Source organism: Schistocerca nitens, chromosome 1 (assembly GCF_023898315.1).
Source record: "Schistocerca nitens isolate TAMUIC-IGC-003100 chromosome 1, iqSchNite1.1, whole genome shotgun sequence".
Classification (NCBI taxonomy): Eukaryota; Metazoa; Arthropoda; class Insecta; order Orthoptera; family Acrididae; genus Schistocerca; species Schistocerca nitens.
In genome coordinates, this window is record NC_064614.1 from 493,717,035 (window position 1) to 493,740,835 (window position 23,801).

General features: G+C 42.0%; 1 protein-coding gene across 1 annotated transcript in view; it reads right to left on the reverse strand.

Moving 5' to 3' along the window:
• Positions 1 to 23,801, reverse strand: part of LOC126252652 (kinesin-like protein KIF11-A) — a 226,820-nt gene that overhangs the window by 22,289 nt on the left and 180,730 nt on the right. Inside the window, exons 12-13 of the mRNA XM_049953558.1 lie at positions 21,181 to 21,348; positions 3,111 to 3,368 (exon numbers count right to left, since the gene is read on the reverse strand). Coding sequence (XP_049809515.1) covers positions 3,111 to 3,368; positions 21,181 to 21,348 — 426 coding nt within the window. The remainder of the gene's footprint in view (positions 1 to 3,110; positions 3,369 to 21,180; positions 21,349 to 23,801) is intronic.

Consider the following 23,801-nt stretch of genomic DNA (forward strand, 5'->3'; position numbering starts at 1 on the left):
TTTGGATAGCTTATTTACTTCATTTTATTTTATTTGTGTGTGTGTGTGTGTGTGTGTGTGTGTGTGTGTGTGTGTGTGTGTGTGTGAGGGAGAGGGGGGGGGGTTGTACCAATGTGAGCAACGCATATTATGCACTGCCTTCTTCCACACATTATTTCTTTTCAGTTTAAGAAGTAGCTGCACTCTTTACTTGCTTGTATTTAGAGACTTCTGCACAACAAGCTTCTTACTTATGAACAATTAAGTCATTTTTATAAATTATATTTTTACGCAAGTCTAGGTCAGTGGTTCTCAACCTGAGGGTAATTACCACCTGAGGCATAAAATGAAATTTTCTGAGGAGTAAAAACTGAACAATTCGATTCTGTTTCAGTCATAAAACTAATATTTTTCAAAATATAATTACTATTATCACAATTTCGTAAGACTCTGATAGTGATTATATAAGTTATCAATAATTACATCTTCTCAATTAGTAGTATTAATGTGGTGGATGTTACAGGTTCCTCACATAGTCCAGCCATGACACGTCATGCATTGTTCCGCACATTGCTGATGACAGAAGTGAGACTTATAAATAACAAATGCTAAATATCTTAACAAAATATCTTCTCCAAGTTGTAGATAGTACCTGTAGTAATCCAGAAATTATTTTATTACTCGACATACTGAAAATATACATAAATTTAACACAAAATATCTAAGGGATGCGCTATGACTATTTTGGAAGAATTGTAGATATAAACACACACATAAGAAATTTCCCGAATGACTTATTGAACAAACTGACCTGCAATACAACTCCTACCTAAAAATTTTATTGAAATATTTGACAACTAGAATGGATAAACATGAAATCATAGATAACACACATACGAAATTTTTATAACTAAATAATATCTATGCAATAAACACACCATCTTGGACTCCCAAAGAAGAAAATCTGTTATTATACAGCACCTAAGGATGACTACTGTCAAATGACTATCAAACAATTATCACGAATAATTACAGATTATAAAAATACATGATTATAATATTATTTCGTAACAGAGAGTTCACAGTTGGACCCTGGATCCCATAACATTGTCAACTCCACCTATACATAAGCACACTGTAATTTATAAAAATGGCATTACTGATCATAAGTAATACAGAAATAAGAGTCACTATCTACATTAACCACAAATGCACTATAGGTCGAAACAGGGAAGCTTTTTGTGCAGAAATCTCTAAACACAAGCACATAAAGATTACACTGCAGTTACTTGAACTGACTTTGTGTAACACGTGGTATTCCTGCTCAGCTCACCCTGCAAGCCCTACTGACAAGAATACATTGACAGTGGTAACAAGTAGATTGGTTTTACACCAACACTGAAGGTCGATATTTTGTCATCAACACTGATGTAATTATGTTTCAAATGCTCCAGTGTCAAGATCGACATTCTGTAAATATTGATGACTATTTAACATCCATACTTCAAATTATCATTTAGGACAATATTATGCAATTGTAAATAATCTCTCAAATTTCTTAATGGGAGTCAATTTCTGTATCTCATATATTTCAGGAACAACAGTATACTAAAATGACAGAAAAGAAAGAAGAAATATTATGTTTAGGACCTTAGTTTCCATTCTCATCACCCCCTTCTACAAATTTAACACATTAATTTCTTTATGTTTAAAAATATCAATTTCCTGTGAAGTGTTCCATAATATCAAATTCCTGTGACAATGGTGATCTACAATGATAATCCAAAACATTATGACCACTGCCCACTGTGATGTTGGATACTGCCTTGTGGCACTGCAGGCCTATGACATGGTAACAAATATATGCAGAGCAGACACAAACAGATGAGCACCTGAGTAAAGATATGGGCTACAAATGGGGAAATACATTGAGATAAGCGACTCTGACAATAGGCAGATTATTATTACGCAGAGCATGGGAGCGAGTAAGTTAAAACAAAGAAGAAGAGCCACTGTCTTGGGCCTCTATGGAAGAGGTAGAAGAGCAGTGAAACTATCAATAGGCACTAAATGGTTGGACGTCCACGACTCTTCACACTGACTGTGGGGTTCGGAAGCTTGTGAGATCTATAAAGTAGGAGAGAATGTGATCTGTGGCCACTCTGCTGAAAGAGTACAATGCTGGTGCATACGCAAATATTTTGGAGCACACAGTTCATCGTACATTGTTGAACAACTCTGCAGCAGACCACCCCTGTATGTTCACACGTTGACCCAAAACATCATTAATTACAACTGCAGTGGGCACAGAGCCATCGAGATTCAATCATCGATAAATGGAAACGTGTTGGCTCTTTGGTTGAATCACATTTTTGCTGAAACTAGGTTGATGATTGCCTCCACTTATACCATCACTGAGATGAACGGCAGTTCGAAACGTGCAGCGCGTCATGGACGCAGTAGTGGAAGACACGCACATAGACGCAAACCACCTGCTTTCTTTCATGCTCAATGTGTTCCCTGACAGCAATGTCATCATTCAGCAGTATAATTGTTCATATCTCTGAGCCAGAACAATGCTGCAGTGGTTTGAGCGGCATTATAGGGAACTCACGTCTCGGCAATCAAATTTGCCTGACGTAAATACTATGGAACCCGCCTGGGTCAAGTTCAGGTACCATCACCACATCTACAAATCAACAGCCCATTATTTATGCGAATTACGTGGCCTGTGCATAAACATCTAATGCCACATACCTCCACAAATTTACGAACAAACTAACAGGTCCCTGATATGCAGTATCAGTGATGTATTTCATTCCAAAGACAGACAAATAAGCTATTAAGCAGGTGGTCATAATGTTTTGGCTCATCAAGTGTTTATGTGCATTGTTCTACAGTAAATCAGTTTATATCCTGGTATCACTTTATTCTTTATGGCACTGCTGTCAAGAGATTACAATTTTTGGGAGTAAAACTATTAAAGATGTACCTGAACAATATCTACTGAGACCTCAATTCCCACTTCTGAGGGCAATTCTTTTGCTCTTTGTTCTATAATAATTACTTAGCATATTCAGTTCAGTTACTGCACTAGAAATTGAACACTCATTTTCATTTTCCATACTCACCCTTTCAAGAAATCCTTTTACCATTTCCGAAGTTTCTTCGCCATGCACCTCTATGCTAGTATGAAAATCGCGGCACCGTCTTTCTTCTGTTTCCAAAGCAGATGATACCATAAGACTAGCTTTCTCTGTATTTTGCTGGATTTGCTTAAAATCTTCATCTGTTTCCGACTCATCATTTTCTTCTGTAAGAAATTCTTGGTGTCTTCTTTCAATATTTCTAGCATTTTCTATCAATTTTCGTAAACTGGAGAAAAGTTCCTGTAGTAAAAAGAGTAATGCTTTAATGCACAGGTGTGATGATAATTGCTACCTTCAAAGCTCTTATCAGATAACCTTCAAACAATTTTGAAACAAAAGTCAAATGGAGCCTTCTGAACTAGTGTAATGATTAAGGGCCTCGAAAGATAACATCCGTTTTTGGCGAAACTGGAACCAATAAAAGCAAGCACGCCTCACGCACACGTCTGTCAACTCCATCTAGGGCCAGAATGCAACTGTCGCATGAGATGCAAGCCGCAATCTGGGGGCGGTTGGAAAGGGAAAGGGATAGTAGAACATGGGTGGGGAGAGAGACAAACGCTGTCTGATAGAGTGTGCAGGGACTGGAATGCCAACACGCGTAGTGTCAGGAGGTTGTGGGGCAGCGAAGTGGGGAAAAATGGACCAAAGAAGGAGAGGAACAGGGAAAGACTGGCAGTTGCATTGGCAGAGGACTGGAAATAAACAGGGTGAGAGATGATAAGACAGGGGTGGAAACTGTTGGATGGAAGTTGTGCGAAAAGTATGTTACTGTAGTTTGAGGGTGGGATACTTACAGGAGCAGAGAATTTGTTGTAAGGATAACTCCCCATCTATCCAGTTCAGAAAAGCTGGTAGTGGAGGGGAGGATCCAGATGGCTCGCGCAGTGAAGCAGCCATTCAAATAAAGTGTGTTATGTTCAGCTGCCTGTTGTGCCACCTTAATTCCAACACTGAACCCTGCATCTTCCAGTTCATACCACCATAGAACTGTGATCCTCACACTACCCCCCCCCCCCCTCCCACTTAACCCCCACCAGTCACCTTCGAGGAATTCCTTATTCCTTGCTTCCAACTTAGCCTTCACCATCCTTCAGTGGAAGAAAGAACAGCCATACACAACCTCAAAACAAATCCTGACCTGACCATTCAACCTGCAGACAAAGTTTCCACCACTGTTGTCATGAATCACAGTGATTAATTGGCGGAAGGTCTCCACCAATTATCTAACTACTCCATCTATAAACTCTGCAAGTGTGATCCCATCCCAGAAATCCAACCCAATCTCCAATCCCTGCTTAAGACCATAGCCAATTCCCAGAAAATCTCCCCTGAACCCATTTCCGTCCTCACCCTATGACATCCGCACACCTTCTACACACTCCCCAAAATCCACAACCCCAACAATCCTGGACGTCCTATTATGGCTGATTATTGTGCCCCCACTGAAAGAATTTCAGCCCTCATTGACCAACACCTTCAACCGATTGCCCATAATCTAGCCTTCCACGTCAAAGACACAGACCCTCCACCATCACCACCCCTTTACCTCCTGAATCCTTACTTCTCACTGTTGACACCACCTCCCTATGCACCTTCTTTCATGCCCACTGTATTACCATTATTGAACACTACTTTTTCCAGCATCTTCAGATTCCAAACTCACTACCTCATTCACCTTACTAACTTATCCCAACCCACCCTTTGAAGAGAAGGTACATAAATCCGAGGCACAGCCATGGGCACCCACACAGTACCATCATATGCTAACGTTTTTATACGATATCTATAGGAGACCTTTCTAGCCTCCCAAGCACCAAACCCCTTGTCTGATTCTGGCTCATTGATGATACCTTCATGATCTGGACTGAGGGCCAAGACACTGTATCTTCATTCCTTCACAACCTCCAACACTTTCCCACCCATCTGCTTCACGTGGTCCTCCTCAATGCAGCGTGCCACCTTCCTAGATATTGACCTCCCCGTTCTATCTAATGGCTGCATCTGCACCCCTGTCCACATTAAACCCACCAGCCACCAACAGTACCTGCATTTTGGCAGCTGTCATCCCTTTCACAGCAAAAAAATCCCTCTTATACAGAATGGCCCTGGCTCAGTAAGCTGAGGGATTTACCAGGGCCATCACAGACAGGTACTATTCCCCAGACCTAGTCCACAAACAGATCTCCTGTGCCATTTCTCTTCACACCCCCAATCTTTCCACGGCCCTCAAGAACCAGCCACAAAGGAGTGTCCGCTTCACCACCCCGGACTAGAAAAACTGAACCACATCCATCGCTAAGGCTTTGATTACCTACTATCATGCCCTGAAATGAGGGACATCCTTGCTGAGATACTTCCCATCCCTCCTAAAAGGGTGTTTCGTTGACCTCCCAACCTCCACACATAACGATCATATCCCTGTGGAAGACCCAGGTGCAAAATCAGCCCAATCCACCCACCCAGCACTTTCTATTCCAGTCCTGTCACATGTTTATCCTACCCCATCAGGAGGTGGGCCACCTGTGAAAGCAGCCACGTCATTTATCAGCTCTGCTGCAATCACAGCACAGCTTTTTACACTGAAAAGCCACAGGAACTGGTACAAGTCCTTAGTATCATGCAGGGGCCCTGTGAGCATGCAGAAATGCTGGAACAGGACATGGCATGGACACAGCATGGATTCGACTAATGTCTTGAAATAATACTGGAGAGAATTGACACCATGAATCCAGCAGAACTGTCCATAAATCAGCAAGAGTATGAGGGGTGGAGATATCTTCTGAACAGAACATTGCAAGGCATCCCAGATATGCTCAATAATGTTCATGTATGGGGAGTTTGGTTGCCAGAGGAAGTGTTTAAAACTTCGTTCCTGGAGCCACTCTGTAGCAATTCTGGACAGGTGGGGTGACACATTGTCCTGCTGGAATCGCCCAAGTCTGTCGGAATGCACGACGGACACGAATGAATACAAGTGATCAGACAGGATGCTTATGTACATGTCACCAGTCATAGTTGTGTCTACATGAATCGAGGGTCCCATTTAACTTCAACTGTACACGTCTCTCACCTTTACAGAGCCTCCACCAGCTTGAACAGTCACCTGTGCAGGGTCCATAGATTCATGAGGTTGTCTCCACACCTGTTCACGCCCATCTGCTCGTTACAATTTGAAATGAGACTTGTTTCCAGTCATCAACAGTCAAAATGTCGGTGTTGACGGCCCAGGCGAAGCATAAAGCTTGTGTCGTGAAGTTGTCAAAGGGTACACGAGTGGGCCTTCAGCTCTGAAAACCAATATTGATGACGTTTCGTTGAATGGTTTGCACACTGACATTTCCTGAGGGCCCAGCATTAAAATCCACAGCAATCTGCTGAAGGATTGCACTTCTGTCACGCTGAACGATTCTCTTCAGTCGTCGATGCTCCCGTTCTTGTAGGATCTTTTTCAGATGCAGCAATTTAGGAGATTTTATGTTTTATCAGGTTTCTGATATTCATGGTACACTCATGAAATGTTCGTACAGGAAAATCTCCACTTCATCGATACCTCCAAGATGCTGTGTCCCATTGCTTGTGTGCTGACTATAACATTATGTTTAAACTCACTTAAATCTTGATAACCTGCCATTGCAGCAGCAGTAACCAGTCTAATTGCTGCACAAGACACTTATCTTATGTAAGCATTGCTGACCACAGCATCATATTCTGCCTGTTTACATAGCTCTGTATTTGAATACGCATGCCTATACCAGTTTCTTTGGCACTTCACTGTATATTGGTATGAGTACCAACCAGATGTCCACCAGAATGAACGGCCACCAACAAACAGTGGCCAAAACTAAAGTAGACCACCCTGTGGCCCAACATGCAGCAGACAAATAACACACTTTATTTCAATGGCTCCTTCAATGCCCGAGCCATCTAGATCCTCCTCTCCACGGCCAGCTTTTCTGAACTGCACGGATGGGAGTTATCCTTACAACATGTAACAATCTCAGCCTCAACCTACAGTAACATACTGTCCACACACCCTCCACCCAACGGTTTCCACCCCTGTCCTATCATCTCCTCCCATTTTCATATCTCACCCTGTTTATTTGCAGTCCTCTGCCAACACATCTGCCAGTCTTTCCCTGCTCCTCTCCTCCATTTTCTCCCACCTTCCAGCCACACAATCTCCTTATTCTGCGACTGTTGGCATTCTAGTTCCTACATGCTCCACTAGACAGTGCTCGTCTCTCTCGCCACCTGTACAGTACTATCCCTTCCCCCTTTCCTGCCCCCTCCAGATTGCTGCTTGCACCCCATGTGATAGATGCATTGTGGCCCGAGATGCTGGAGTTGGTGTGTGTGTGTGTGTGTGTGTGTGTGTGTGTGTGTGTGTGTGTTTTACAGGTGAAGGCTGTGGCCGAAAGGTTTATGTAAGTGTCTACAACTTAGTATGTCTTTTTTGACAGGAAGTAGTGATCTGTCTTCTACTACATTTATGAAACATGACTTTAGTTATGACCACTAAATTCCTAATGTGTGAGGACAGAAATGGGTGTGTGTTGTGCAACTGTCCAATGGATATAAAAACCAATTACTTCAGAATGGAAGCTGATATTGCTCCGATCTCAATCTGAAATTTCTATAGCTTATCTGCATTTCATATGCTCAATATATGATCTAAAATCAAGCATACACAAAGTTTATCTAACGTGTTTTTACCACTGCAAATTCTTTAAAATTGTGTGCAATGTTTTCCTTATATTGATGGAGTACAGTAACTGATGTATAACAAAAGGAAATTGGTCTTTTATCAAGTGAAAATATCAGACTGTAACATGTGCAAAATCAATTTCTTTCATCGAATAATTTTCTTAAAATCTGATGATAATTACTTCATAGAGGCCTGAAAGCCATCTCAGCACAAGTAGCAGCATTTGACGAGTAGCATAGCCACAACAAAGCTACAGTCAGCATGGATGACAGAGAGCATGTTCGTAACAATGAAAGGATTAATGGTAATTATTCATTCGTTTTCAAACAATAGTGACTGGAAGTTTAGTATATAACTGTCTGAAGTAACTGCATGATAGATAATTATCTGTCTTCTTTTTCCATCAGGGACTGTCATTCTCCCCTTGGGTGTACCAACCTTCCAACTTCCACTAATGAATGAAATCAATTTTCGTATGTGTAATGAATGATCAAGGTTAAACCAAGTCTGATAAAGCTACACAATATTATCCAACAAGGGAACCTCCCCATCGCACCCCCCTCAGATTTAGTTATAAGTTGGCACAGGGATAGGCCTTGAAAAACTGAACACAGATCAATCGAGAAAACAGGAAGAAGTTGTGTGGAACTATGAAGAAAATAAGCAAAATATACAAACTGAGTAGTCCATGCACTAGGTAGGCAACATCGAGGATAGTGTTAGCTTACGAGCGCCGTGGTCCCGTGGTTAGCGTGAGCAGCTGTGGTACGACAGGTCCTTGGTTCAAATCTTCTCTCCGGTGAAAATTTTAATTTTTTATTTTCAGATAATTATCAATGTTCAGGCACTCACACATAATCAACTTCGCTCTCCAAAATTCCAGGACATGTTCAGATTTGCTTGGACATATACAGAATTTGACGGTCTACGCACGGAAACATTTGAAAACGTAAAAAACATATGTTTTGACAGAGCACAGGGAAAACTGTGCGACTCTGAAACTGTTGCATTCATTTGATGCAGTTTATGTGACAAACTCTTATGTTTTCATCACTTTTTTTTGGAGTGATTATCACATCCACAAGAAAAACATAAATCGGGTAAGGTAGAAGTATCTTTTTACCCATTCTCCAAGTGTGCAAGTTAGGTGGGTCGGCAACATATTCCTGTCATGTGACGCACTTGCCGTCACCAGTGTCGTAAAGAATATATCAAACGTGTTTTCCTGTGGAGGAATCGGTTGACCTATGACCTTGCGATCAAATGTTTTCTGTTCCTATTGGAGAGGCACGTCCTTTCGTCTACTAATCGCACGGTTTTGCGGTGCGGTCGCAAAACACAGACATTAAACTTATTACAGTGAACAGAGACGCCAATGAATGAACAGACAGATTGTAACTTTGCGAAAATAAAGAAAGTAAAATTTTCACTCGAGGGAGGACTCGAACCAAGGACCTTTCGTTCCGTAGTTGCTCACTCTAACCACGAGACCACGGCGCTCGTCAGCTATCATTGTCTTTTATGTTGCCTATCTTGCACATGGACTACTCAGTTTGTATATTTTGCTTATTTTTTCATAGGTCCACACAACTTCTTCCTGTTTTCTCGATTGATCTGTGTTCAGTTTTTCAAGGCCTATCCACTGTGTCAATTTATAACTAAATCTGAGGGGGGTGCGATGGGGAGGTTCCCTAGTAAGGTCTCACCCACCATATTCCACAAAAATATCAGCTATTATCTCTCCATCTCATATTTCTGAACCATTAATAAATGAAGTCAACTAAGGTTTACGTTTCTCAGCATTGCGCGTAATGAAAATTTACTGCCTTTGAGAAGATACAACCTTCCTGAAGTAACAAAAGAAGCTTTAAAAGTGTTGACTGTTCCCTTCTCCTAGAAAGACAACAATTGTTATCTTTCTTATAATCATCCAAAGCTATCATTTACTTCTTACTCTGACAGTTTTAACCTGGGAAATGCCAATTTGCTGTGACAGTTTCATTATAATTTCACCATTATTTTGCTATTGACACCAATGTGCTTTTGCTTATTTCCCAAAGCTGTTGTGGTCCTCTTAAGACCTGACTAATAGCTCACAAGTTACCTTTTCTGTTCCAAAGCACTCTTTTGCCACATGGATGTATAGCACATATTTCTCCCTCATGTGTGTGGCTTGTACCATTCATTGTATACATCACTGTTTAGAATGAAATGGAAGTGAATAAGCATGAATAATAACAAAAACTAAATAAACTCACTTTTGCAGTTAAATGACTCTAAAAGCCAAATATATGCACACAAGTTCCGGTTCCATTGCACAAATGATGTCATGTGGTCAGCTACACATCAATAAGTTATACATAATATGGTAGCTATTGCAGTAAAACTGGTTAATCTAAATATTTTATTCCTTTTATGTCTAAATATTTAACATACACATGAAGTGCACAGATTCAGATCACTGTACTGTAACCACAATGGTAAATCGGGACACTATCGGAAAGGCTGTTTTGTATCTGCATTTTTGGAAGGCAACATAGGTATTTGATGAATGCAGCAGCAGTAGCAGCAGTGGGGGGGGGGGGGGGGGGGGGGTAGAGAGAGAGAGAGAGATGGACCAAATTCAAATTTGTTTAGTTATTTTCCAGATGGACTATGTAATTCAGATGAACAATCGTAACTACAACTAAGACAATGAAGGTAGTAACTCAAGGGACAAAATATCCTGTTTTAGTGCAAAGTTTGGCAGCTGAAGTAACATCAGTTAGTGACACTGCTTTACAGATAATAAGTGTAAGAGGAGGATGAGGCACAGACACAGAGTGATATTTCCTCCTAAGGCAACACAGTTCCACTGCAGATACCAAGATTTTTTGCTATGATATTTGTGCAACTAATGTGTAATGCATAATTAAGGCACATGAATTTTAATTTTTATCTGTGAAGTGGTAATCAGAGGCAATTAACTTTGTAAACCTTGACAATATGTACTGGCACACTGTGTTCCTATTTCACCCTTAACATCTCTGAAATGTGCGTAACTGAACTTCACATACGATGACAGAAATCAAGTAAATAGTCAGTTAATTCATATTTAATATTTTTCAGCCCATATAAACACTTAGTTGTTTAAATTATATAAAATAAACAGGAAATATCACAAGTACTTGCAGTCATTCAGTGTCAGATTTCATATGATTTTCACCACTGTTATACCAGCAATATATTCCCAATATATAAATAAAATACTGCAGAAAAAAAAAGATCATCAATTGAACTGAAATATTAAATCCCATCTCTTTTGCACAGTCAACACACGTCTTTCTGCTGCATTCCACGCAAACTGGGTGACCAAATTTGATGCACTTATATGCCATTTTCCTCTTCTTGGTGACAGGGCACTTCGTACACGCCTTCCTTTTGACCATTCTATCACTTGGTATGCCTTCGCTTGATCGCTGAGTGTCTCCTAGAACTTTGTGTATCATTTCCTTGACATTTCTAGGACGAGTTAGCATGGGGTTTCCTCTGTAGCACAAATACAGAACAAAACTGTTCATGCAACTGATGTTTAAAAGTGTGTAAAAGACTGCCATTGGGCAGCACCTTGTACGTCTGTTTGACAAATAATTGGCACATTTCATGCCGAGCAAATCATCTCCAGATTTCATTACTACAATGCAACAAATAATTTCTAGCTTATGTTTTATGGTATCATTTTCAATGGGATGATGCTTTGAAGACACAATAATTACAGCTTTGTTTCTCTTAGGAACAAATGAAACCAGTGTTGTATTCTCAGAGAATCCACATAATGCTGATCCAACTGGCCTACTTTTATCAGCCAAAAACTCTTTGAGAATTTCGTGTTTGTTCTTTCTGACCGTTCCTACGTATGTTAGTCCTCTCTTTCTCAGCTCACGAATGAGTTCTAGAGATGTAAACCAGTTGTCAGCAGTAATATTTCTGTTACTTCCTTCTATTGGTTTGCACAGATGTAAAACAGCCCGAGTTGGTTTGGCAAGCCTTTTCTCTTCTTCTGTCAGGCCACATCCATCATTATCTTTCCCTGAATATATGTAGGCATTGAAGAGGTAAGCGCTTCGAGAGTCTGCCAGGCACATAATTTTTATGCTGTATTTGACTGGTTTGCTAGGCATATAAACTCGGAAAGGACGTTTTCCCCTGAACGGTACAAACATTTCAGCCACTGTAACATTGCATTTTACACAGTATAGTTGCTGAGAATTGAAAATTAATTTCTCAAAAATGTTTGATATTGCAACAGCACGACCTGTCTTCTTTCGTTTCTGGTAGTCGCATCGTCAAGTCTCAGGCTACTTAGAAGTATTTCAAAGTGCTTTGCCGACATTGTCACCACAAATATACGACAACAGGTCAGATCCTTTTCGAAAAGAGACTTGTCAGTATCTCTGTAATTGGACGGATTAGTTGTTTCCTGCAACTTTACCCTTTTGTATTCAGTTTCATATTTGTGTGTCAAACTATTTCATCTATCATGTCATCATCAAATAAATTCTCCCATATTTGAGATTTAGTAGGACTTTGTCCCAAACTTCGACTTTTGACTGTTAGGCCAGGCATTCCTCCTTTCAGAATATTGTGCTCTGGTGGTGTTCTCATTCTAACAGCCCACTGGATATTATTTTTGCCATAAAAGTACTGTGTTTGCTGTGAGCTATTATCTGTAGTATACACTGCTCCAGGCTCTTCTTCCAATAAAACCTTTTCTTCACTATTATCACTCTCTGTTTCAGGGTGACTACCACCTACCATGAAATCTGTATCATCATCAGAATCGTCAAACGTGTCATCAGTATGTCTTCAGTGACGAAGTAAAACTGATTGTTGACAGCTGCTTTACACGCGGCAAGCACTACGGCGAAGGTACTGAGCAAGTGAAGCCGCGCTCTTTTGCACTGCTGCCACACTCACCATTTAAAATAAATCAGGGGTCTGAGAGATCAATGTTTCATGTTAAGGCTTAAGCATAAGAGCATTATGGGTAATTCCATGTGAATTCCATGCAGGGGGGATTTTGTCAACCTGATCATCTCAGATTTCTTTTCAATTTGATTCATTCAGTGATTCCCATTAGAGATGGAAGAATACCAATTTGCAGAGGTGTATGAGAACTGCTAATAAAGGAGGAGGGGGGGGGGGGGGGGCGGACATCCCATTAGATCCCCAAAGCTAAGTGCTGCTACGCAGGGCTAACACTTGGATGGGTGAGCATCCTGTCTGCCGAGTGCTCTTGGCAAGCAGGGTGCACTCAGACCTTATGAAGCAAACAGAGAAGTTACTTGACTGAGAAGTAGCGGCTCCCGTCTCGTAAACTGGAATATGGCCAGAATAACGATGTGCTGACCATCTGTGTCTCCATCCAGTGACGCCTGTGGGTTGAGGATGATATGGTGTCCAGTTGGCACTGTTGGGCCTTCAGGCCTGTTCGTGTAAAGTTTAGTTCAGTTTTATTGCTTGAATATGCAATTGTGAACACCATAAATACCAAGTCGACACACCAAAGGCATTATGCCCAAGAATTTGTCACCATCAGAGTACCTATCAAAATGCTTAGGAGGGGGGGGGGGGGGGTGAGAAGAAGTTGTGGGTCAGGATGAAGCTGGCTAAGGTAATGAGGTAAGAGGTTTTAGGTAGGGTGGCAGGTGATCGGCGTGAAAGGAAGTGCTCCATCGCAGCGAGGCCCTGGACGTGCGGAATATTTGTGTATAAGGAAGTGGCATCAATGGTTACACGGATGGTTTCCGGGGGTAACAGATTGGGTAAGGATTCCAGGCGTTCAAGAAAGTGGTTGGTGTCTTTGATGAAGGATGGGAGACTGCATGTAATGGGTTGAAGGTGTTGATCTACGTAGGCAGAGATACGTTCTGTGGGGGCTTGGTAACCAGCTACAATGGGACGGCCGGGATGATTGGGTTTGTGAATTTTAGGAAGAAGGTAGAAGGTAGGGGTGCGGGGTGGCTGTGGGGTCAGGAGGTTGATGGAGTCAGGTGAAAGGTTTTGCAGGGGGCCTAAGGTTCTGAGGATTCCTTGAAGCTCTGCCTGGACATCAGGAATGGGATTACCTTGGCAAACTTTGTATGTGGTGTTGTCTGAAAGCAGACGCAGTCCCTCAGCCACATACTCCCGACGATCAAGTACCACGGTCGTGGAACCCTTGTCCGCCGGAAGAATGACGATGGATCGGTCAGCCTTCAGATCACGGATAGCCTTGGCTTCAGCAGTGGTGATGTTGGGAGTAGGATTAAGGTTTTTTTAAGAAGGATTGAGAGGCAAGGCTGGAAGTAGAAATTCCTGGAAGGTTTGGAGAGGGTGATTTTGAGGAAGAGGAGGTGGGTCCCGCTGTGATGGAGGATGGAACTGTTCCAGGCAGGGTTCAATTTGGATAGTGTCTTGGGGAGTTGGATCCTTAGGAGTAGGATTAGGATCATTTTTCTTCGTGGCAAAGTGATATTTCCAGCAGAGAGTACGAGTGTAGGACAGTAAATCTTTGACGAGGGCTGTTTGGTTGAATCTGGGAGTGGGGCTGAAGGTGAGGCCTTTGGATAGGACAGAGGTTTCGGATTGGGAGAGAGGTTTGGAGGAAAGGTTAACTACTGAATTAGGGTGTTGTGGTTCCAGATTGTGTTGATTGGAATTTTGAGGTTTTGGAGGGAGTGGATCTGGAAGTGGGAGATTGAGTAGATGGGAGAGATTGGGTTTGTGTGCAATGAGAGGAGGTTGAGGTTTGCTGGAAAGGTTGTGAAGCGTGAGTGAGTTGCCTTTCCGGAGGTGGGAAACCAGGAGATTGGATAGTTTTTTGAGGTGGAGGGTGGCATGCTGTCCTAATTTGCGGTTGGCCTGTAGGAGGATGCTCTGAACAGCCGGTGTGGATGTGGGAGAGGAAAGATTGAGGACTTTTATTAAGGATAGGAGTTGACGGGTGTGTTCATTGGCTGAGTTGATGTGTAGGTGAAGGATTAGGTGGGTGAGGGCAATGGATTGTTCAGTTTGTGTGTGTTAGTTTGTGTGTCTATCGACCTGCCAGCGCTTCGTTTGGTAAGTCACATCATCTTTGTTTTTAGATATATTTTTCCCACGTGGAATGTTTCCCTATATTATATTCATATCATTAATCTGAACCCAACAATTACGTTTGTTATTGTCACTGTTGCATTTCGAAATCTTTTCTGTCGTCTTATTTTCTCTTTCTGTTTTTGCCAGTAGTTTCACTTTGTATTCACCTTCTTTTTAGCGTAATCCACTATACTATTTTATCCCGCCTATATATACTCAATAATACGTAACCCACTTCCATACCATAACCAACAACCGCTGCTATAAAATCCATCGTTTCTAGTTCACAAACAGTTCCTTTCACCTATTGAACAACCATTTCGGCTAGTTCTAATAACTTTCGCTATATTTCCGTTTTTCCCACATCACTGATAATTTTTAGCCGCTTCCCACAGGTTTTAACGTCATTATTTCTTCGTCAGACAACTGTTAGCCTCATTTTCATAATCTGCCACCACAAAACCACTCCTTTTAATACATTTACACGCAGTTTTTTCGAAATTTTCCCGAATTTCTCCGTCCTTTAACGTGTTTTAGCGGCAACACAACCACCTAACCTTTGTGCACATCGTTGTCTACCAACCCAAGTCCAACATAGCCCAGCTGTAACCAACACTTTGCCTTTTTTCACACCAGATCTCCAGTTACTTTCCAGTTCACCTTTATCTATCCCCATATATTTCTATTTTCGTTTTCATATCAGCCTCATGTTACACTTTCCACCACCTAATACCATGTCACCCTCACAACAGCCCCACAATGACCCAATTAAGTTTTATTTACATTCCCTCCGGAAACATGCCTTCGCCCTAGCCAGATTACGCTCCCATACTCTATTTTCTCAGGATTGTCTAACATTTGGCATTACCCCCAAAGGCCTCACACTTAAAGTTCCCATCTCTGGCTGCAACCCTTCTTTCCATCCGTCCCTATACCAGTTCCAAACTGAACAATCCATTCCCCTCACCCACCTAATCCTTCACCTACACATCAACTCAGCCAATGAACACACCCGTCAACTCCTATCCTTAATAAAAGTCCTCAATCTTTCCTCTCCCACATCCACACCGGCTGTTCAGAGCATCCTCCTACAGGCCAACTGCAAATTAGAACAGCATGCCACCCTCCACCTCAAAAAACTATCCAATCTCCTGGTTTCCCACTTCCGGAAAGGCAACTCACTCACCCTTCACAACCTTTCCTGCAAACCTCAACCTCCTCTCATTGCACACAGACCCAGTCTCTCCCATCTACTCAATCTCCCACTTCCAGCTCCATTCCCCCCAAAACCTCAAAATTCCAATCAACACAATCTGGAACCACAACACCCTAATTCAGTAGTTAACCTTTCCTCCAAACCTCTCTCCCAATCCGAAACCTCTGTCCTATCCAAAGGCCTCACCTTCAGCCCCACTCCCAGATTCAACCAAACAGCCCTCGTCAAAGATTTACTGTCCTACACTCGTACTCTCTACTGGAAATATCACTTTGCCACGAAGAAAGATGATCCTAATCCTACTCCTAATGATCCAACTCCCCAAGACACTATCCAAATTGAACCCTGCCTGGAACAGTTCCGTCCTCCATCACAGCGGGACCCACCTCCTCTTCCTCAAAATCACCCTCTCCAAACCTTCCAGAAATTTCTTACTTCCAGCCTTGCCTCTCAATCCTTCTTAAAAAAACCTTAATCCTACTCCCAACATCACCACTGCTGAAGCCAAGGCTATCCGTGATCTGAAGGCTGACCGATCCATCGTCATTCTTCCAGCGGACAAGGGTTCCACGACCGTGGTACTTGATTGTCGGGAGTATGTGGCTGAGGGACTGCGTCAGCTTTCAGACAACACCACATACAAAGTTTGCCAAGGTAATCCCATTCCTGATGTCCAGGCAGAGCTTCAAGGAATCCTCAGAACCTTAGGCCCCCTGCAAAACCTTTCACCTGACTCCATCAACCTCCTGACCCCACAGCCACCCCGCACCCCTACCTTCTACCTTCTTCCTAAAATTCACAAACCCAATCATCCCGGCCGTCCCATTGTAGCTGGTTACCAAGCCCCCACAGAACGTATCTCTGCCTACGTAGATCAACACCTTCAACCCATTACATGCAGTCTCCCATCCTTCATCAAAGACACCAACCACTTTCTCGAACGCCTGGAATCCTTACCCAATCTGTTACCCCCGGAAACCATCCTTGTAACCATTGATGCCACTTCCTTATACACAAATATTCCGCACGTCCAGGGCCTCGCTGCGATGGAGCACTTCCTTTCACGCCGATCACCTGCCACCCTACCTAAAACCTCTTACCTCAGTACCTTAGCCAGCTTCATCCTGACCCACAACTACTTCACTTTTGAAGGCCAGACATACCAACAATTAAAGGGAACAGCCATGGGTACCAGGATGGCCCCCTCGTATGCCATCCTATTCATGGGTCGCTTAGAGGAAGCCTTCTTGGTTACCCAGGCCTGCCAACCAAAGTTTGGTACAGATTTATTGATGACATCTTCATGATCTGGACTCACAGTAAAGAAGAACTCCAGAATTTCCTCTCCAACCTCAACTCCTTTGGTTCCATCAGATTCACGTGGTCCTACTCCAAATCCCACGCCACTTTCCTTGACGTTGACCTCCATCTGTCCAATGGCCAGCTTCACACGTCCATCCACATCAAACCCACCAACAAGCAACAGTACCTCCATTATGACAGCTGCCACCCATTCCACATCAAACGGTCCCTTCCCTACAGCCTAGGTCTTCGTGGCAAATGAATCTGCTCCAGTCCGGAATCCCTGTACCAATACACCAACAACCTGACAACAGCTTTCGCATCCTGCAACTACCCTCCCGACCTGGTACAGAAGCAAATAACCAGAGCCACTTCCTCATCCCCTCAAACCCAGAACCTCCCACAGAAGAACCACAAAAGTGCCCCACTTGTGACAGGATACTTTCCGGGACTGGACCAGACTCTGAATGTGGCTCTCCAGCAGCGATACGACTTTCTCAAATCCTGCCCTGAAATGAGATCCATCCTTCATGAAATCCTCCCCACTCCACCAAGAGTGTCTTTCCGCCGTCCACCTAACCTTCGTAACCTCTTAGTTCATCCCTATGAAATCCCCAAACCACCTACCCTACCCTCTGGCTCCTACCCTTGTAACCGTCCCCGGTGTAAAACCTGTCCCATGCACCCTCCCACCACCACCTACTCCAGTCCTGTAACCCGGAAGGTGTACACCAGGGCTTCACAACATACGTGCTCGCGGAGCAAGCTGTGAGCAGCAAGGCGCGAGCACGGAGCAACGCGAGCACGCTATCCCCACTACCGGACCAGAGCGGAGAGTGGGGAGAGTCATTTGGCGTACACAACAGCTGCTGCCAGTCAATGTAAATCCGCGGCTACCTGCAGGGATATCACTCACGAATTATTACTGCGACAAATGAAACAAATAAAGGAGAATGTACACGTGCCACATAATTTTATTAGCTTAGTGTATGCCTCTACCATCTGTAGACACTGAAACTAAAGAATTCCACAACAATCCTATATTTTCAACACTTTCTTCAACACTACTTAAAATATCACCTCCGGTTGTAGTGTTCTTCATGGCTACTACATCGAGGAGCTCCTCCCTCACCTGAAGATCTGTATTAACACCTCTAATAAATATGGCAAGCTGCGCTGTTCCAGTGATATCAACACTTTCGTCCAGAGCTAGAGAATACGCCATAAAATCTTTACAGATATTTGCAAGCTGGCTCTGGACGTCATCTGCCATGTCCTGTATGCGAAGCATAATGGTCATGTTAGATAATGGCACAATCCGTAACTGTTCAACTTGAGATGGACACAAATGTTCCGCTGCAACTACCCAACATTATTTTATTAAATCGCCATCAGTGAAGGGGCGCAGGGATTTTGCTAAAAGCAAAGCAATTTTGTAACTCACTCTGAGAGCTGCCTCAGTTGGTTTTTCTTCGTCGTCCAGATCTTCTTCGGATGGCTTCCTTTTAAGTTTGATAACTTCCTGTGCACGATCTGGTCCATCACATTTTCTACGTCCGTAGTCTTTCGCGTGGTACGACATATAATGTCGCTGCAAATTAAATTTAGTAAAAGAATTCAGCGTTTTGTGACATACTAAACATTTTGCAACACCATCTTTTTCTGTAAACAGATACAATTCCTCCCAATGGGGGTTGAACTGCGAAAGCATGGTTGGGGTTACACAACGGCGACTTGACATGATTCTTAACCAGCGAAGTGACTGTTAGAGCTGATCGTAGAATTTTAAACGTTACACAGTCGGCGTGAATTCAATAGGCACGCAGCGGCCCTATTCAAACGTGTGCACGCCTTTCCCTCCATCCGTACTCCGCGACCTTGCACCTGCTCGCGAGCACGTGCCTGAGCAGACGCGAGTACTCGCGCTCAAAACAGGCCAGTTGTTAAGCCCTGGTGTACACGATCAAAGGCAGAGCCACGTGTGAAAGCACCCACGTGATTTACCAACTGGCCTGCCTACACTGTGGCGCATTCTATGTGGGAATGACCAGCAACAAACTGTCCATTCGCATGAATGGACACAGGCAGACAGTGTTTGTTGGTAATGAGGATCACCCTGTGGCTAAACATGCCTTGGTGCACGGCCAGCACATCTTGGCACAGTGTTACACCGTCCGGGTTATCTGGATACTTCCCACTAACACCAACCTATCCGAACTCCGGAGATAGTAACTTGCTCTTCAATATATCCTCTCTTCCCGTTACCCACCAGGCCTCAATCTCCGCTAAATTCAGTTGCCGCCACTCACTCATACCTCACCTGTCATTCAACAACATCTTTGCCTCTGCACTTCCGCCTCAACTGACATCTCTGCCCAAACTCTTTGTCTTTAAATATGTCTGCTTGTGTCTGTGTGTGTGTGTGTGTGTGTGTGTGTGTGTGCGCGCGCGCGCGCACGCACGCAAGTGTATACCCGTCCTTTTTTCCCCATAAGGTAAGTCTTTCCGCTCCCGGGATTGGAAAGACTCCTTACCCTCTCCCTTAAAACCCACATCCTTTCGTCTTTCCCTCTCCTTCCCTCCTTCCTGATGAGGCAACAGTTTCTTGCGAAAGCTTGAATTTTATGTGTGTGTGTGCCAGCACTTTTGTTCGGTAAGTCACATACAGGGAAACATTCCACGCGGGTAAGTCACATCATCTTTGTTTTTAGATATATTTTTCTCACGTGGAATGTTTCCCTCTATATATATATATATATATATATATAATAGAGGGAAACATTCCACGCGGGTAAAATATATCTAAAAACAAAGATGATGTGACTTACCGTACGAAAGCGCTGGCAGGTCGATAGATACACAAACAAACAGATACATACACACAAAATTCAAGCTTTCGCAACCAATGGTTGCTTCGTCAGGAAAGAGGGAAACATGAAAGGATGTGGGTTTTAAGGGAGAGGGTAAGGAGTCATTCCAGTCCCGGGAGCGGAAAGACTTACCTTAGGGGGAAAAAAGGACAGGTATACACTCGCGTGCACACACACACACATATCCATCCGCACATACGCAGACCAAGCAGACAAAACACTTTGCCTTTACAAATGTGTGCTTGTGTGTGTGTGCGCGCACACACACCCACCCACACCCACACACACACACACACACACATAAAAAAAAAGAAAGAATTTAACCCACACCAGTGGGTGGGTACGGGGGAGGGAGGGGAGAGAGATTCAAAACCTTTTTGGTCATAGGGTAGATTCGTTAAATTCTTTCTATCTGTGTATTGGGCAACACATGCATCCTAAAAGTAGTAAATGTACTTTGGAGTTGAAAGTGACATTTTAGGAAATTGACGAAACTGTGTTGGAAAGCAACCAATTTTTGCTGAAGGTACTTTGTTACATATTTTTGAAACATTTAATCACAGCACTGTGTTTTCCACTGTTTATGAGCATGTAATTTCAATTTCATAAAGATTAACATCACCGAAATCATGCATCTCCCTTATTCAATCTTCTTTCGCAGCTGTAATTAAAACTTAATGGAAAGTAAGCTCCAGATTTAATGTGTAAAATTAAATACATAATTAAGAAACAATCTTGCTTTCTTCTATGCACTACACAGTTTGGCACGTCACTGCTGTAGCAAATATAATCTCTATTCATTTTTAGGGTCTCAAAAACTTAGAATATAAATAAGGGTAAATTTGACTGTAGCATTACCTCATTATATTTCTGTTTAGCTTCTTGCCTCTTTTTATGATCCTTCTGCATTTGCTCTGTTGTCTCTTGAACTATCTGAATAGGAATGCTAAAACTATGTCGTAGTTGCGACAGAGCTTCCAGCTGCATTCTAGTGAATGTTGCAACTGTCTCAGAGCTTCTCTGGGTCTGAAATTAATTAAAAAAAAAATAAAAAAAGGTAGCATTACTGTAACTCGCCTGAGCTAAATTATTCTCCGAGTCTCATTGAAATAATTCAAGATCGACATGCAATCTTTTCAAGCCACTGGATAATTTATTGCTTCCTTGTTGCCAAAGTTGGCGATTTTATCATTAACAACTTAACAGTAGGGGTCATGATCAGTGAACTACTCCAAATTCTCTGCAGTCATAAAATATTGACCAGGAAAGTGGTCTATCCACATCATAGGCAGATTAAATATCCCTGAAGATATGTCCAATGTAGCATAGTCTTCTCTCCTACTGAGGATATAGTAGATAGTAACAAAAGTACAATAGCATGGATTTCTTGTCAAACTTACATAATAAAACAGAATTGTCAAATCTGAGAAGGTACGTGACCAGGGGAAGCAGTTGCTCAAATTCAGGAACACATTTTAAGTCATGCCACATTCTTGGAAGGTTTAGAAAAGAATTTTAAAGAGTTAAAGCTTTGTACTGAGTAAATGTTTAAACAAATAATAAAGAAGATTGACAAGGTTTTACAGTTGCTCAATTAGTGGCTAATGCTGATCCTAGTCCCCATAGCACAGTCCCTGTCAGGATCAGAGAGAGAAAGTAGAGAAAGTAAGATCATTATTTAAGACTTAAGAAGGGTCTTAATGGAAACTAACATAAGAGAATCAGTGCACGAGTTAAACGACAAGGTTCCCACTCTTTTCCTGATCTGAAAATTAGAGCCTGCGAACACTCGCGTTCTAAAGAGGAAACTAAAGAAGAAGTTGCGAATTTAAGGTAAGAAATTCACTAGTCCCACATAATTTTTTTTATTTAGCAAAACCAATTAAAAGGTGTGACACACTTTAAAACATGTATTTTAAAAGTAAATTTTATTTTACACACACGTAATATATAATTTAGTTTCATATCTTTCTCTAAACCTTTACAATGCACCAGAGTTATCAAAATTAAAACAGTTTTTATGGTATCTCTATGTGAATGTTAGAGATATTTTGCTTGCAGTGGCGCACGTCGATTGTTTGTTAGATCATTTATAGTCTTGCATTAACAAGGACAATGACAAAGAAAAATATATTTCTATCTAGGCTTTCTGTCAGAAAACTGTGGAAAAGAAACTAACATCTTCCACGAGGAATGGAAGCTGAAGCATATTATTATTATTATTAGTTTTACTGTAAAATGGTTTTTGCCTCATTAAGTTAACAATACTGATTACTAATTTTCATGGTTCATGATTGATATTGCTAAATGGAATGATATGAAAAATAAAGTTGCATTATCAGAATAACAGTGTTTTTGGTTATAAAAAAATATGCAAAAATCTTTAGATGTGGAATTTAATTTAAGCATAAAAATTAACTCAAGTCAATGATTATAAAGAATCCGCCTCGATTGCAAATACACACTCACGCAAATGCAACTCACTCAAGATATGTCCAAGTTTGAGGAAGGTATTACTGGCCAAAAGCTATCTTTGTGACAGTCTTTTTGTTGTGCCTATCTGCAACTCAGCATCTCCGCTATACCATGAGTAGCAACTTTCTTTTTCATAATATTGTTACATTCCATCCTGCATTTTCCATTGTTTGAGATGTGATTCATGACTGTCAGCGATGTAATTTGTGATGTCACAGAAATGGCGGTGGCACATGGAGGCATCAGGATAAAAGACCGGATCACAATTTGAATAGTGATTACAGGAGAGGCAGGAACAATTGGAATGCTAGACATTTTAGGAATTAAAGAGATAGCAGACGTAATGGCAAAGATGGTCACAGAAATGAGACACATTCAGTCTTGCACATTGGGGCCGTACAATCACTTGAACTGCGGAATAATGTGTAGTAGCCACGAACAATTGAATGTGTGTAATTTTGAAGATATGGGGGAGCTTTTGCTTGTTTAGAAACAGGAAAAATTAAATTCTCTAGTGAGTCCAGTGCTTCAAATAGAAGGTGAAACCACTGGTAATACATTATGCACCATTACTTACTATTATTCCACAAAGATTAGAAGAGCTAGCAGCAATAAGCCTTGTTTGTCCTCTTGGGATAACTAATAAGGGGCCCATTTGCAAGTCCTTAAGGCATTTCTTGCATGAAGTTAGACAGGTGAAGAAGATGGTATTGGACAACAGTCCATAAATCAGATCAAAAGTCTGTAAACATGCTCCACAACATCACAAGATTAGAACTATTTCCATTTCACTATATCATCAGGCATCCAATCCTTACGATAGTATGATGAAAGAAAAGGGAAAATTGCGCAGACTTTTATTGTTAAAGATGCCACAATCATAGCATTCCTATATTCAACAATTTGAGGAAGTCCTTAATGAATTACAAAGTAATTCAAAATACCCATCACAAATTCAGGCCCTGCGTACGGGGGTAGGGGGTTGAGACAGTGTTTATGTGCAG